The sequence below is a fragment of the Bos mutus genome, chromosome 11 (assembly GCF_027580195.1).
Source record: "Bos mutus isolate GX-2022 chromosome 11, NWIPB_WYAK_1.1, whole genome shotgun sequence".
Classification (NCBI taxonomy): Eukaryota; Metazoa; Chordata; class Mammalia; order Artiodactyla; family Bovidae; genus Bos; species Bos mutus.
In genome coordinates, this window is record NC_091627.1 from 31653480 (window position 1) to 31668778 (window position 15299).

At 40.8% G+C, this 15299-nt stretch overlaps 1 protein-coding gene across 9 annotated transcripts in view; it reads right to left on the reverse strand.

Moving 5' to 3' along the window:
- Window positions 1-12194, reverse strand: part of ATAD2B (ATPase family AAA domain containing 2B) — a 156866-nt gene extending 144672 nt beyond the window's left edge. For 6 of the 9 annotated variants that reach the window (XM_070379175.1, XM_070379179.1, XM_070379180.1 and 3 more), the window contains exon 1: window positions 11590-12193. In XM_070379175.1, the coding sequence (XP_070235276.1) occupies window positions 11590-11805 (216 nt within the window). In that variant the 5' untranslated portion in view covers window positions 11806-12193. Of the gene's footprint in view, window positions 1-11589 lie in introns of all 9 variants that reach the window. The other 3 variants (XM_005895662.3, XM_005895661.3, XM_070379174.1) reach the window with 2 other exon arrangements.
- Between the last annotated feature and the right edge of the window lie 3105 nt (window positions 12195-15299).

The following is a 15299-nucleotide window of genomic DNA, read 5'->3' on the forward strand; positions in this document are numbered from 1 at the left end:
TAAATGTGTGGATTGTTAATTAGGAGGTCACTGTAACTTATTTTTTTCCACTGTAACTTCTGACAGTGGTGAGAATGTACAGGTGATAAACCACAAAGCTACTCTTGAAAGTGTCAGAATTAAGAAAATAAGACAATAGTCTTAAACAGGTTACAAAGTCAAAGAAGTCAGTGACGAAATTTTTTTTTTTTTTAAAGAGACCTGGATTCTTGTAAATACAAGAAAAGGGACCCACAGAAGAGAATAAGCTATAATAAAAATTTAAAGAGGGGAATTCCCTGGTGGTCCAGTGGTAAAGACTTGGTGCTCTCACTGCTGGGGTCCATCCCTGATTGGGGAACTCAGTTTAGTTCAGTCACTCAGTCGTGTCTTTTGAACTGTGGTGTTGGAGAAGACTCTTTGCGACCCCATGGACGGCAGCACGCCAGGCTTCTCTGTCCCTCGCCAACTCCCGGGGGTTTACTCAAACTCATGTCCATTGAGTCGGTGATGCCATCCAACCATCTCATCCTCTGTTGTCCCCTTCTCCCGCCTTCAATCTTTCCCAGCATCAGGGTCTTTTCAACTAAGTCAGTTCTTCACATCAGATGGCCAAAGTATTGGAGTTCCAGCTTCAGCATCAGTCCTTCCAATGAATATTCAGGACTGATTTCCTTTAGGATGGACTGGTTGGATCTCCTTGCAGTCCAAGGGACTCTTAAGAGTCTTCTCCGACACCACAGTTCAAAAGCAAAAACTAAGATCCCACAAACCATACAGCAAGCCCTTTCCCCTCAAAAAAGAGCAAGATAACTGATGAGGAAAAGATCCTCAAAGAGAAAAGAAAAAACAGAATAGGAACAGCCCTTGTTAGAAAGTATATTGGTGCCATCAACCTGTTCCAGTTTTCTTTATAAGACAGCTTTTTCTTCCACCTTTTGAAAAAATGGGTACTCCTGTTTTCATGAGAAAGCTTTAAAGGGCAATTTCTTTTTCTTTCATTTGTAAAAAGAATTCACAGAGGCAGCAGTTACCATGACTTCAGAAAACAAAACTCACATTGCTATTTATTTTCTTAGAGCCAATACTAGTCTACAAAGTCCTAAAACTTCAGGCACACAAAATATCCTAAAATTTCTTCAAATATCCCAAGAGCAACAGCTTACTAGTTTAATATTTCTAAACAATCATCATGAAAGACTATAGAAAGAGGGAAAAAATATAGAAGTGAGCTGAGGAGTCATAAAAAGATAAAAATAGTTTATATCTCTCACAGTTTAAACAGCAATTTTCTTCCTGGAAGATAATATCTTTTTATCTGAAAATATTACATGACTTAAAATAACAAAGAGACAATGGGCAGACTAAAGCATGCCACAGACTTAAAAGAGAGAACGGTCTCCTATTGCAGCACTACCACTGTCACTCAAAAACTACTACTTACTTCATGTGCTGTGCTCAGTCACTCAGTCTGACTCTTCGCAACCCCACGGACTGTAGCGCGCCAGGCTCCTCTGTCCATGGAGTTCTCCAGGAAGAATACTGGAGTGGGTTGCCATTTCCTTCTCCAGGGGATCTTCCCAACCCAAGGAGTGAACCCAGGTCTCCCACATTGCAGACGGATTCTTTACCATCTGAGCCACCAGGGCATAAGATTGATAAAACCAGGTTGAGGAAATATTCGGTTGGCCAAAAAGCTTCTTCGGTTTTTAAGTGACAGACACATTTTTCACTTTCACTTTTCACTTTATTGAACAATGTATTCACCATTTTGTTCCATTACCTTCTATTACTTTTCAGGCAACTTCATAATTCCACCTTCCCAAAACTTTTTATGTTACTGAGCAGAGAACTGTTCTAGGTACCTTTTATAGTCTTTTGAAATTTTTCCATTAAGAGAATTTTTGTAAAGACTGAAATAAGTGAAAATCTGAAGGTGCAATGTCTGGTGAATATGGTGGATGAACCAGAACTTCCCAAGCAAGCTCTAACAGTTTTTGCCCGGTCATCAGAGTAACGTGCAGTCTCACTAAAGGTCTTCATGACAAAAGAATATGCATTTTCTGTTGACTAATTCCAGACAATTTTCATTGAGCACTACTTTTAGTTGCTCTAACTAGAAGCAGTACTTATTGGAATTAATTGTTTGGAATCTGCTCCTGCTCATGGTAGAGGATTCCCTTCCAATCCCACCGTATACACATCACCTTCTTGGGATGAAGATCGGCCTTTGCTGTGGTAGGTGGTGGTTCATTTCACGTGCCCTACAATCTCTTCCATTCCACATTATTGTATGGTATCCACTTTTCACCACCCATCACATTTTTAAAATGGAACATTTTCATTACATTTAAGTAGAGAATTACATGCAGAAATGCAGTCAAGGTTTTTCCTGACTAACTTATGTGGAACCCAATCACCACAGCGGTGAACATAACCAAGCTGGTGAAAATGATTTTCAGCACTTGATTTGGATATTTTGAGTATGTAGGCTCTCTTCCACATAGTATAACATAAATTGTTCTCAACTAATATTTCCCTTTGATTGGCATCAACTTCAACTGGTCTACCCCACCACGAAGCATCGTCCAGTGAGAAATCTCTAGCATGCAAGCTTCCCAAACCACTTTTGACACATTCCATCTGTCAAAGCACTGACTCCATATGTTATACAAATGTTTTTGTGCATTTCAGTTGCAGTTTTACCTTTCTTGAAACAATAAAGCCTAATTTGCTGAAAATGTTGCTTTTTTCTTCCATCTTCAATATTATAATGGCTACACAAAAATTCAACAATTTTGTAAGTTTGTTTAATGAATGCTGATGTGACAGCTGTCACAATACAATCTAACAGAATTGTTTCAAATGGAGTTAAAGACAACTAAGTGCTACTAGGAAAAAACCAAACTATTTGACCAAGCACTGCAAGTAACAAATGTCTACAACTGCAGCCTGACAGTGGATAGTCTCAAGTAAGGATACTTGCTTGACTTTGTAGTAGTAAGATAACTTCATAAGCTTATTATCTTCGGTGATCCATTCCTTCCACAAACAAAATTTACTAACACCTGTTACTGTGTTATCTTGTTCCCAGGTGGCACAAGTGGTAAAGAATCCACCTATCAATGCAGGAGACACAAGAGACACGGGTTTGATCCCTGGGTCAGGAAGATCCCCTGGAGGAGGAAATGGCAACCTACTCCAGTATTTCTTTGCTGGAAAATTCCACAGACAGAAGAGCCTGGTGGGTACAGTTCCTGGGGTCGGAAAGAGTTGGATATGACTGAGCACACATGTACATACATATTACTTTGCTAGATACTAAATATACTTGATGATTAAACAGTCTGTCCTTAAAGAAACTTAATTCCTAACTCCTTAAATTAGCCAGTAAAAAGTATATAAGATGCTTGCTCCTTGGAAGAAAAGCTATGACAAACCTAGACAGTATATTAAAAAGCATAAACATCACTTTGCTGACAAAGGTCCATATAGTCAAAGCTATGTTTTTTCCAGTAGTCATGTACAGATGTGAGAGTTAGACCAGCAAGAAGCCTGAGCACGGAAGAATTGATGCTCTCAAACTGTGGTGCCAGAGAACACTTTTCAGAGTCCCTTGGACTGCAAGGAGATCAAACCAGTCAATCCTAAAGGAAATCAACCCTGAATATATTCATTGAAAGGACTGACGCCGAAGCTAAAGCTCCAACACTTTAGCCACCTGATGCGAAGAGCCAACTCACTAGAAAAGACCCCGATGCTGGAAAAGACTGAGGGCAAGAGCAGAAGAGGGCGACAGAGGGTGAGATGGTTAGATGGCATCACTGACTCACAGGACATGAGTCTGAGCAAACTCCAGGAGATAGCGAAGGGGACAGGGAAGCCTGGTATGCTGCAGTCCACGGGGTTGCAGAGTCGGACTTGACTTAGCAACTGAACAATAGCAACAATTGCCAAAAATGTTGCTTTTTCCCTTCCATCTTCAATATTAAAATAGCTACACAAAAATTCACCAATTTAGTAAGCTTTTTCTTTAAAGCACAGCTGATGTGACACTTGTCATGCTACAATCTAACAAAATTGTTTCAAATGGAGTTAAAGATAACTAAGTGCTACTAAGAAAAAAACAAACAATTTGGCCAACCACTAAAAGTAACAAATGTGTACAGTTAGTTACAGTGGATACAGTCTCAAGTAAGGATACTTGCTTGGCTTTGTAGTATTAACATAATTGCATAAATTTATTATCTTCAGTCACTCTTTCCTTCCACAAACAAAATTTATTAACATCTATTACTGTGTTAGATATAAACATACTTGATGATTAAACAGTCTGCCCTTCAAGAAACTTAACCCCTAACTCCTTTCATCAGCCAGTAAAAGGTACAAAAACTTAAGTGCGGAGAGTTTTGGGGAGTGGGGTGCATATTGCTTTAGCCTATTTATAGAACAATTTGGCAAAAATTATAAAAGCTTAAAGATTAATATACCTCTGACTCAATATTTCCACTTTGCCTAAAAGAAAAAGGTCATTTTATGTGACATTATTTATAATATTAAAAACATGGAGAAAACCTACCTGTGTATCAACAGGGAAAAGTTAAAGAAGTGAGGTGTAAAGATACAACAAAATGTTAAAAAGCTAGCAAGGACAGATATGAAAGAATATACATGATACATAGTTAAAGAGAAAAAATAATTATCATAAGTAGTATAAATAACCCATACTTACATGTGCAATGGTCTGGAAAGATATACACCAGCTTTAACAGTGGTTATCCCTGGGAAGAATGAACTAAAGGAATCATGGAAGTGGGGAAAGTCCTTTCATTTTTTTCTGTGCATTTCCATATTATTTGAAATACTGATTTCATGACTTTAAATAAGAGTCTTGTGTGCTCCTTTCCCTTCAGTGTCTGGCATATCAAGTCACTCAATAGATACTACAAATTAAAGAAACTTCCATTTCCAGTTGAACTGTTGCTTTTAAAATCATATGGCCTTAGGCAACTATCACTTCTCAATTCTCCCATCTAATAAACTTGGAGACTTAATTAGAAGAATAAAAACTAAAACATGAAAATTAAGTTACATTTTTTAATTCATTTCAAATACTTCCAAAAATTTTCATACAGGAACTACCCTGCACCAGTTTCTCTCATGTTTGTACACATCTCTCAAAGACGTTTCCCCTGTTTCTATATACATATTTAAAATTATTACAATGTGACACTGATTAAGAAACTACAGTGTGCTGGGGCTTGATTTTGTTTTTTAAAATTGGATTCCCTTAACTTGCACAATCAAGTATACAACTGCAACACCCACCCTAAGTGTGAGCACTGAAGTATATTTTAGATAAAGGATGCTAGTAAGCTATAAGGGAAATGAATTTTCATCAAGCAACTTCAAGGTCCCTAACAAGTGAGCCACTTAACAGAGGTACCAAAATGCTCAACAGAGGTCTGCAACAAGAAGCACCGAGTCTTATTTACTCAAATTGTTGTTGTTCAGTTGCCAAGCTGTGTCTGACTCTTTGCGACGCCATGGACTGTGGCATGACAGGCTTCTCTGTCCTTCACTATCTCCCAGTGAACTCATGTCCATTGAGTCAGAGATACCATCTAACCATCTCATCTTCTGTCGCCTCCTTCTCCTCCTGCCTTCAATCTTTCCCAGCATCATGGTCTTTTCCAGTGAGTCAACTCTTCACATTAGGTGCCCAAAGTATTGGAGCTTCAGCATCAGACTTTCCAATGAGTATTCAGGGTTGATTTCCTTTAGGATTGATTGGTTTGATCTCCTTGCAGTCCTAGAGACTCTCAAGAGTCTTCTCCAGCACTACACTTCAACTGGACTTCCCTGGTAGCTCAGACGGTAAAGTGTCTGCCTACAATGCGGGAGACCCAGCTTCAATCCCTGGGTTGGGAAGATCTCCTGGAGAAGGAAATGGCAACCCACTCCAGTATTCTTGCCTGGGAAATCCCTTGGACGGAGGAACCTGGTGGGCTACAGTCCAGGGGGTCACAAAGGGTCAGATATGACTGATCGATTTCACTTTCACTATTCAAAAGCATCAATTCTTTGGCACTCAGCCTTCTTTATGGTCCAACTTTCACATATCACAAGTCCCCAGACTTAGTCTTTTTATAGGGATTTTTTTCCCAAACCAGCTTTAAAATAGTAGGAAACAAAAATATTGCCAAAATATTATCTTCACATTATATGCCTGCTCCTCTCCCTACACCCACCCCCTGAAAATCAGGCAGCAAGCAATTACTGAAAAAAATCACTGTCTTGTATTTCATATCCCCACAGGCTACTGTTCATTCTTCTAATCTCAATACTAAACACTACAACTCCAGATAGTCTAGTAAAAATCTGCCTACATACAGTACTTTCTGACGGTACAATGGCAGCCTTCTTCACCTTTTCAGATATTTGTGAAAACTGAATGAACAGCATCAAACAGTAGTGATAAATACAGATGAGACAGTAAGAAACAGATGTGTAAAAGACAACTTGACTTAAATATTACCCTATTACTAATGCCTATTTGGCCTTCTACAGGTCACTTAACCTCTTCAGCAACTCAATTTCCTCAGCTGTAAAACAGGATACCATCACCTGCCTCATGGGGATTGCAGGGGTTGAATAAGACAGCATTCAACACCTGGTATGAGATGCTAAGCAAACCTTAGTTTACTCCTCTCCTTCTTATTAGAATTGGTGGCCCATTAACCACCAAATGGGCCAAATTGTTGGGCAAATTGCAACATGTAATTACAGCAAAAGTGAAGACCACCAATATGAAAATAATTTCAAATGAAGCTACTTTCCATTCATTCATTCAAAAGCTCTTTACTGGCAGTCCAGGGGTTAGGACTTAGTGCTTTCACTGCAGTGACCCAGGTCCAAACCCTGGTCAGGGAACTGAGATTCTGCAACCTGAGTGGTGGAGAGGGGAAAAGAGGAGACTATTTATTGAGCACTACATCTGGAAGGCACTGTTGCAGGCACTCAGGATATAGGTGTGACCACGACAATCTCTATCCTTAAAGAACATCAAAGAGTTCCACTCAAAACACTCAATGAGTAAAGGATCAGAACTCTTATCACACTGAGAATCCATGTCATCTGGCCCCTACCTTGAATTGATTTTTTCTGTTAACAATTTCTCATGTATATTCCACATGCATACTTAGAGCCATGAAGGTGGGGACCGTATTTTATTTACCCTCTATTCTCAGAGTTCAGTCCTCACACTTTTCACCCACTAGATTGGTTACTTATTATGTTATTCATTCACTCATTTAACAAGTATTTATTAAGCATCTTCTATATGTCAGATGATGTACTAGACCCTGGCAATACAGCAGTTGTGGGGAAAATGAAATATAGTGTCTGGTCCCAGGGAGCTTATAGACTACTCTAATAGAAAAGTCTAGGAGAGAAAGACTTTAACCAAAGGTATATATTCTACCTACAGATTAAACAATCTAAAAATGAAAATTAAAAAAATCTTATGCCAAAATACTTATAGCTCAAAAGCATCTGAAGTTTAGAATCTTATAGCATATACTTAAAATATCTAAAAGCTAAAACAAATCACGACCTATTAATTTTAACACAGCTTTTCTATTGTTTGACATAAGCCACTTACAACACTTGCCTCTCTAAAAATTGTCTAATGCATATTTAAATAAAGTTAGCACATTTTACATAGGGTTTTCCCCCTACCTTTGTACTTCCATAGAACTTTTTACTCAATGACTCATTTTTCACAAAATTCTCCCCCAGAACAGACACATAACAGAAACATAAAACATTCCTAGTACAAGATCAAAAACCCAAATATCAAGAAACCACTCAGGAACGTACACAAATGAAACCTCATTATGTGTGTCCAAAAAGAAATGCCAAACACATAACTCAAAATAATGCGGCACTTTCCTAACGTGCAACCTTAAAGAGACAGGATCACTCCCCACTCAGGTGCAGACACTGGTTGGGCTCCTTACTTCTCATAACAAATGTTAATCCTACCACCTGTCCACTGAGCTTTCAGAGGTTACAGGTTTACCTATAATCAGTATTTAGAAGACATGCAATCAAGGGTGTATCCAAGGATGGTTAAAAAGATTATCTGCCAAGGAAAATGACTTGAAGAACTAGTATGCATTCACTTCTACAAGTGTAAATTTCATCCATGACCTAAAAAACTGCAAGTCTATACATCTGGACTACAGAAATGGCCAACAAATGAATTTTTTTAAAGTTTCATTATCAGTTCAATCCTGGAGATAAGCCTATGAACTTTATAGCTGCTTTTAGTTCAAAACTGTGACAGGGGAAATTGTTTTACAACATTACGCAATACCACCTATATGGTGCTCCATGTGAATCTGACATAAGGAAAAATTTGCTCTACTCTGAGGAACTTGTATTCTTCTCTACTTATCTGAGAGTTATATATATGGTTATATTTCCCTCTCAGGCTTCTTTTCCATGTTTAACCCTCAACTTCCACCATGCAGCTTCTATTACACTGGCAAATGAATGAATGTTGAAAAAGAAAAAGTACAGAATGATAAAAGAGCCTATTAAAGAAGGCCTGAGAGATTTTTTCCTAAAAAATAAAAATCAAGCAGATTTACCTATAAAGTTACTCAAGATATGTATTTTGATTCTCTCAACTAAGATTCAAAAAGCACAAAAAAGTAGTGACAAGCCAAAAGTACCAACAAACAGGCCTAAAAGAGATTAAAAAAAAAACAAGGAGTTGAAAAATTTTTTTAACTGCTTTCCATTTCTGACTACAGCATGACTTTGCTGCAAGTGACTCTTAGCAAATAAATGCTAATTAACTGACCTAAAAGAGGTCAAGTTTTATACATGTTAAATAAGCAAACAAAGCCAAGTATATAGGAGAAATTATTACACAAAAACTGCAGAGCACAAGTCAACTTGACATTAAAATAGTGTACGCACAAAAAAAATCATTCCAATAACCTACAATAGGTATCATGTTTATTTCACTACCCTACACACACTTGGGGAAAAGGCAAAGCTATGACAGCTCATGGTCCTAAGGCTTTTCAGAGCAAATAAAATGTCTCTAGACACAGTGGATCAAATAGTCTAAAAATGAGAGAGGACAAATGGGGTGGGGGAGGGGGTGAAATCAGCATCACCTGTAAAGAACATCACACAAAAATAGAAAAGAGGGAATCTTTTCATTTCATATCATATCAAGAGGAATACATCTCTTACCACAAAAATAAGTCTCCTAAAGCAACAACACAAGCAACCCCATTTTCCACCAAGTAAGTCTTTATAGATATTAGCAAGTGTCTAAAACACACAGACATAAAGGGTGCCTTTTAAGTACACAAGAAAGGGTGAGTCAGGAATGCTAAATTCTTGCAACTGAAAACAAACTTGAAAGGAAGAGCTTACCAAACCCAAATCAACCCATTTCAGAAATATACAGCAAAAAAAAAAAAAAAAAATATACAGCAAAGAAATCTACTGCATGCTTCATAAATATACAGTCTATAAACTTAAATTTAGAATTATAACTTATCCTCTTCTAAAGGACAATACAGGATTAGTAAATGTCTTAAATTTCTCAGTGAAAGCAATTAGATCATTCCATCATCTACTCGGATCAGAATACAAATCTTCTTAAAGCAGAAAAAAAAAAATTCAAAGTAAATATTCATTGGCCTGTTGTTCATGGTCTTTTAAAACCATTTTGAAAGGATCTTTGAAACAGTTTCATTAGTATCTCTCTGGAAAGAGCTCTAACATCTTTCATTCTTCTAGCAATTTAAAAGCTACCACATGTTCATTTCCACCTTAGATTATTGATTCCTTGCCTTTTAACATCTCCATAACAGCTGCTTGACAAATTACCTCACCTCATTCCTCAGGGGGGTAAGGACAGCATAATATCCATGAATTCAAAAATGGGACCACAAAATGATCAGTGACAGATGAGCTAATTGCTTTAGATTGAGACACTGCTCCAGAATAGACGAGGCATTCATAACATGATACAATTAAATGGTTACACTCTAAATATTTTATTTGTACTTAAGGGTACAGGGAAAACCTGTCTCCCTTTTATTTTAAAATAGATGTTAGCTTCAGAAAGTCTGTAAACTTGTATGTGTTTGGAATAATTTTGACAGAAAGTTGAGAATAATTATTCTGAATAGTATGCACAACTTTCAGACTTAGCTTTCTTATTTCAACCTAAGAGAGCGGTAAGACCCAAAATAGTCTACTCATAGGGCAATTTAAAAAATATTTTCCAGATTTTTAGCAAAGTAAAGGCCAAACATATTTTCAAAGATACAGCATATTTCAGAAAAGTAAAATAAAATGTGTCTATCGTATTTACCTTAGTTCATTCTGATTAGTGTCAGATACAGAAAAAAAGCATACACAAACATAATCTTGTAAACCCTTATATAAAATATTGCTTTCCTCCCCTAAGAATAACAAAATGGTGTGGATTTAAATGAGTTACTTTAAATGAACAATGTCCAGTCAAATTACTCTTAGAAAATTAGCCTCTCTCTAGACAGAAGCAACACTCTCTTTTCTAAGTTCATAACCAATCTCATAACACAACCTTACCGATTCCTTTAAAGTGATAAAACATACGTATTAGCTTAGAGCTTTACCTTGTAATAAATTTAGGTATCTACCACTTTAAAAAAAAAATACTAAATCATCACCGGTGTTCTTCAAATGTCACTTTCGCAGTAATGGGACAACGGTGTTGTTAACTCATCTTTTATAAACTATTCTACCCAGACGAAGACATTCAAGAAACCAAACAATCTGGAGATGATAGTGCCTACTACCAATAATATTCGACATGTTTCTTTCGACGTGCCCCTTTTGCGACCTGAAGACTCTACTAGAAAACTCTACTGAGTTCCTTCTAGAACCCTGGTTAGCGGGCTGGCTGACTCTAAACATCACGTTTGATCGCTCCTGCCTGGAGAGGCGATAGTGTTGATTTTGTTTTTAAAGTTGCTGTCAGAGCAGCTACAAACTTTTTTTCAGCATCCCTGCCTGGCTGCCAACTGGAGCTCTCCGCTCACTTCCTCACCAACTTGAACCACCCCCAAACAGTTTGAGAGTAAGCTGGAGTTAGACACCGGCAGGAGCTGACACACTTTACAAGAAGGGTTTGACACCGCAGAAAACTTTCACTTCTCCTCTCCAGCCCTTCCAAACGGGGACTCTGGCCCCTCGCTCGTGCTCCCCCAGAATTCCTCTCTCAGGCCGGACAAGGACACAGAAAGCAGGCTGTTCTGATGTCCCCGAAAAGACAAATACACCTCCCCCCCCCCAACCCCGCAATAACCCTCACCCCTGGACTCAAGTCCCGTTCTTCACACAAAAGAGCGCGGCCAGCAGAGCTGTCCCGGCGCTACCTAGCCGGCTGCCACCCTTCACCGCACCCGCAGACCGGGTCTCCAGCCGCCCGATCGGTCCCCACCGGAGGCTTCCTGCTCCGACCCGGCCAGACAAAGCCCCGGCGGCCGGGCGGACCTGCCAGCCTCCGGACTCGGGCCGCCGCGCTCTTACCCGGGCCTCATCCAGAGCGACGCCGGCGCCGCCGCTTCCCCCGGCCTTGGCGGCGGGGCAGCTGGCAGCACGGGTCTTGGAGGAGCGGGTCCGAGAGGAGATGAAATGGCTGCTGCCTCCGGTCGCCCCGGGCTCTACTCCGGCCCCAGGCCCAGGCCCAGGCCCAGGCGACTTAGATCCGAGAAGGCGCAGAGAGCTCTTCCGGGTGTTCACCATGGTCCAGCCAGGAGGACGGGGTCCACGCCGCGCTAGCGGCGCCCGCCGCGCCGGGGAGACCCAAGGAAGGCCGACCCGCTGTCCGGGCAGTCAGGGCCAGTAGAGCCGGGCCGGGAAAGACAAGCCGAACCAGACTCCGCGGAGAGCAGACGAAGACAGGCGAGAGCAGGGCAGAGGAAGGGAAGTCGGCGTGCGAAGACAGGTAGCTGGAGACGGGAGCGATGCTCCGGGGCGACGGCTCAGACTCTGCCGGCTTCGCCCTCCTCAGCGGGAGCCGAGCGGAGCCGCCATTTCTGCCCCTTTCTCTCCCGTTCTAGCTCTCGAGCTCCGTGCGTCAGGGCTCCAGCGCCGCAGGGCCGACGAGACCGCTTCCGGCCTGGCCGCTGCGGGGCGCTGCAAGGCCGGCCAGCCCTTCTCTTGCCGGCTTTTCCCTCCTCTTCCCCCGCCCCTCCAGTAGGCCCCTCCCAGCGGCGCGCTGTCAGCGCTCGGCGGCCACGGAAGGGACGCTCTGGGCTGTTAGCTCTATGGTTTCTAGGTCTGGCCAGCGGCCGAGGAAGTGAGGATGAGAAAAGCCAGAATGTGCTCGGGACGAGCTAGCGCGCTGGAGTCGGTCGTGGAACCTTCATACCCGGCCAGGCCTGGCTACACCAGCATCCCCACCATCACCCCCAGGTGCCCTGGATGGAGCCAGAAAGGACTGGCAAAGGCCAGTACAGAGGAGGGCGTGGTGACCTGAGTGGGAATCCCAGGGACACCCAGGGACCCCAAGCCAAGACACTGAACTTGAGTCGTACTTTTCAGGGCTAGAAAAATGTGAATGATAATTGTGATAAAAGCAGATCTGTGCCGTATCTGGCACATGGTTAAGCTTAAGAAAGAACTAACACTATAACCCTGCGTCTTTGAACAAAGCAAGGCACTGTCTTTCTGTAACCTTAGCCAGACCTAAGGCGGAGTCCACGAAGAATGAATTCTTCTAAGAGCTTCCACTGCTTTCTGCCCTGGCAAGAATTAAAATACGAAAAGCTGAACACAAAGATACAAAATGTGCCATTTAACTTTCATAGAAAAAGATTAAGGGACACAATATGAAAAGCTATTCTGTAAATAAGAATTATGTTCATTTTCAAAAATTGCCTTACCTAGAAAAATTGAAGACTCGGGAAAAGTCTTGTAAAAATCAACAAAGCTGCAACAAAATTCCAGCCATCCAAGCTAGTAATTGTTCAACAAAATTGTATAATGCACTGGGAATGGAAGTGGTTTTCCTGTTGGAGAAGCAGTACAGATTCCAGGAAAGCAGACAAGTCCCTCTTACACTAATTTGCATACCACACCCTCCCCAGAACACTTCACCCACTACTTAGAACCCGCCTCTTGGGTATGGAGACCTCACAATACTTGAGACTTCAGTTTTCCTGTGTCAATTAGCTATGAGATCATTGAACAAAATAGTTTTCATTTCCTGCAGAAAGAAGCTGGCTTTATTATTCAAAGTATCCTGAAAATGTGTATGGTATGCAAATTAGCAGGCAAAGGACTTGCTTCTGTATTTGTTTTTGTAGTCCTAAACTGAGAAAGCCAGATTGTTATTTGAGTTACCACAACCTAGATCAAACCAGTCAATCCTAAAGGAAATCAATCTTGAATATTAATTGGAAAGACCGGTGCTGAAGCTAAAGCTCCAATACTCTGGCCACCTGATTCGAAGAGTCGACTCATTGGAAAAGACCCAGATGCTGGGAAAGACTGAGGGTAGGAGGAAAGGGAGCAACAGAGGATGAGATGGTTGGATGGGATAACTAATCCAATGGTCATGAGTTAGAACAAATGCTGGAAGTTAGTGAAGGACAGGGAAGACTGGCCAGCTGCAGTCCATGGGGTCACAGAGTCAGACACAACTTAGCTAGAGAACATGGGAAAATGCTAACAATGTTGCCTTTTTCCTTCCATCTTCAATATTGGCTACACAAAAATTACCAACTTTGTAAGTTTGTTTTTTTAATGCATGCTATTGTGACAGCTATCATGATACAATCTAACAAAATTGTTTCAAATGAAGTTAAAGGCAACTAAGTGCTACTAGGGAAAAAAAAAACTATTTGGCCAACCGCTAGAAGTAACAAATGTGTGCAGCTACAGCCTAACAGTGGATACAGTCTCAAGTAAGGATACTTGCTCAGCTTTGTAATAGTAACATAACTTCATAAGCTTATTAACTATCTTCAGTGATCCATTCCTTTCACAAACAAAATTTACTAACACCTATTAGTGTTTGGGGCTTCCCTTGTGTCTCAGCTGGTAAAGAATCTGCCTGCAATGAGGGAGACCTGTGTTTGATCCCGGGGTTGGGAAGCTCCCCTGGAGAAGGGGAAGGCTACCCACTCCAGTATTCTGGCCTGGAGAATTTCATGGACTGCATAGTCCATGGGGTCACAAAGTCAGACTGAATGACTTTCACTTTCACTTTCATTACTGTGTTAGATACTAAACATATTTGACCATTAAACAGTCCTTCCTTCAAGAAACTTAATGCTTAACTCCTTAAATCATCCCGTAAAAGGCATATAAGACATTTACTCATTGGAAGAAAAGCTATGACAAACCTAAACAGCGTATTGAAAAGCAGAGACATCGCTTTGTCAACAAAGGTTCATATAGTCAAAGCTATGGTTTTTCCAGTAGTTGTGTATAATAGTACCTTTACTGGGCTGCCCAGGTGGTGCTAGTGGTAAAGAACCTGCCTGCCAATGCAGGAGACATAAGAGACACGGGTTCCATCTCTGGGTCGGGAAGATCCCCTGGAGGAAGGCATGGCAATCCACTCCAGTATTCTTTCCTGGAGAATCCCTGGTAAGCTACAGTCCATAGGGTCACACAGAGTCAGACACAACTGAAGCGACTGAGCACACACGCACACACCATTTACTGTTTATTCGAACCCTAACTGGTGTCAGATCCTCTGTCAGACTAGGAAACATGGAGGGTTGTTTTTTGTTTTTTTTTTAGCAACATAGTTCTGGCCCTCAAAGAGCTCACAGACAAAAAGGGAACAGAGACAGGCAAGGAAGCAGTAAGTTGCGGAACAATGAAATTAGAATAAGGCAGAAACCTCTAATCCAAACAGAGTTTAGAGAAAGCTGAGAAGTGATGACTTCTGAGATGCATCTTGAACCACAAAATGAAGAAAGAAAAAATGGACCCCAAAAAAGAAAAGTTTGGAGAAGATATCGAAGAGTTGCTTGTTTTACACAGTATAGAGAAAATAACTGAAAAATCAAGTAAAATCATTTTTAAGCCTTACTTTAAACTATATGAGCTGGCAAGATGCTAAAGAATACTCAGGAGCTCAGGAATGTTCCTGAGCTAAAGAACACTCAGGAAAGTCACAGGAGGAACCCAGACAAGCAAACAAAGCTGTAAAGACAGCTTTCATTTTCAGTACATTTGCTCAACTCCAGTGAGCTTGATCTATTTTTCTCTGCCTACGGAAG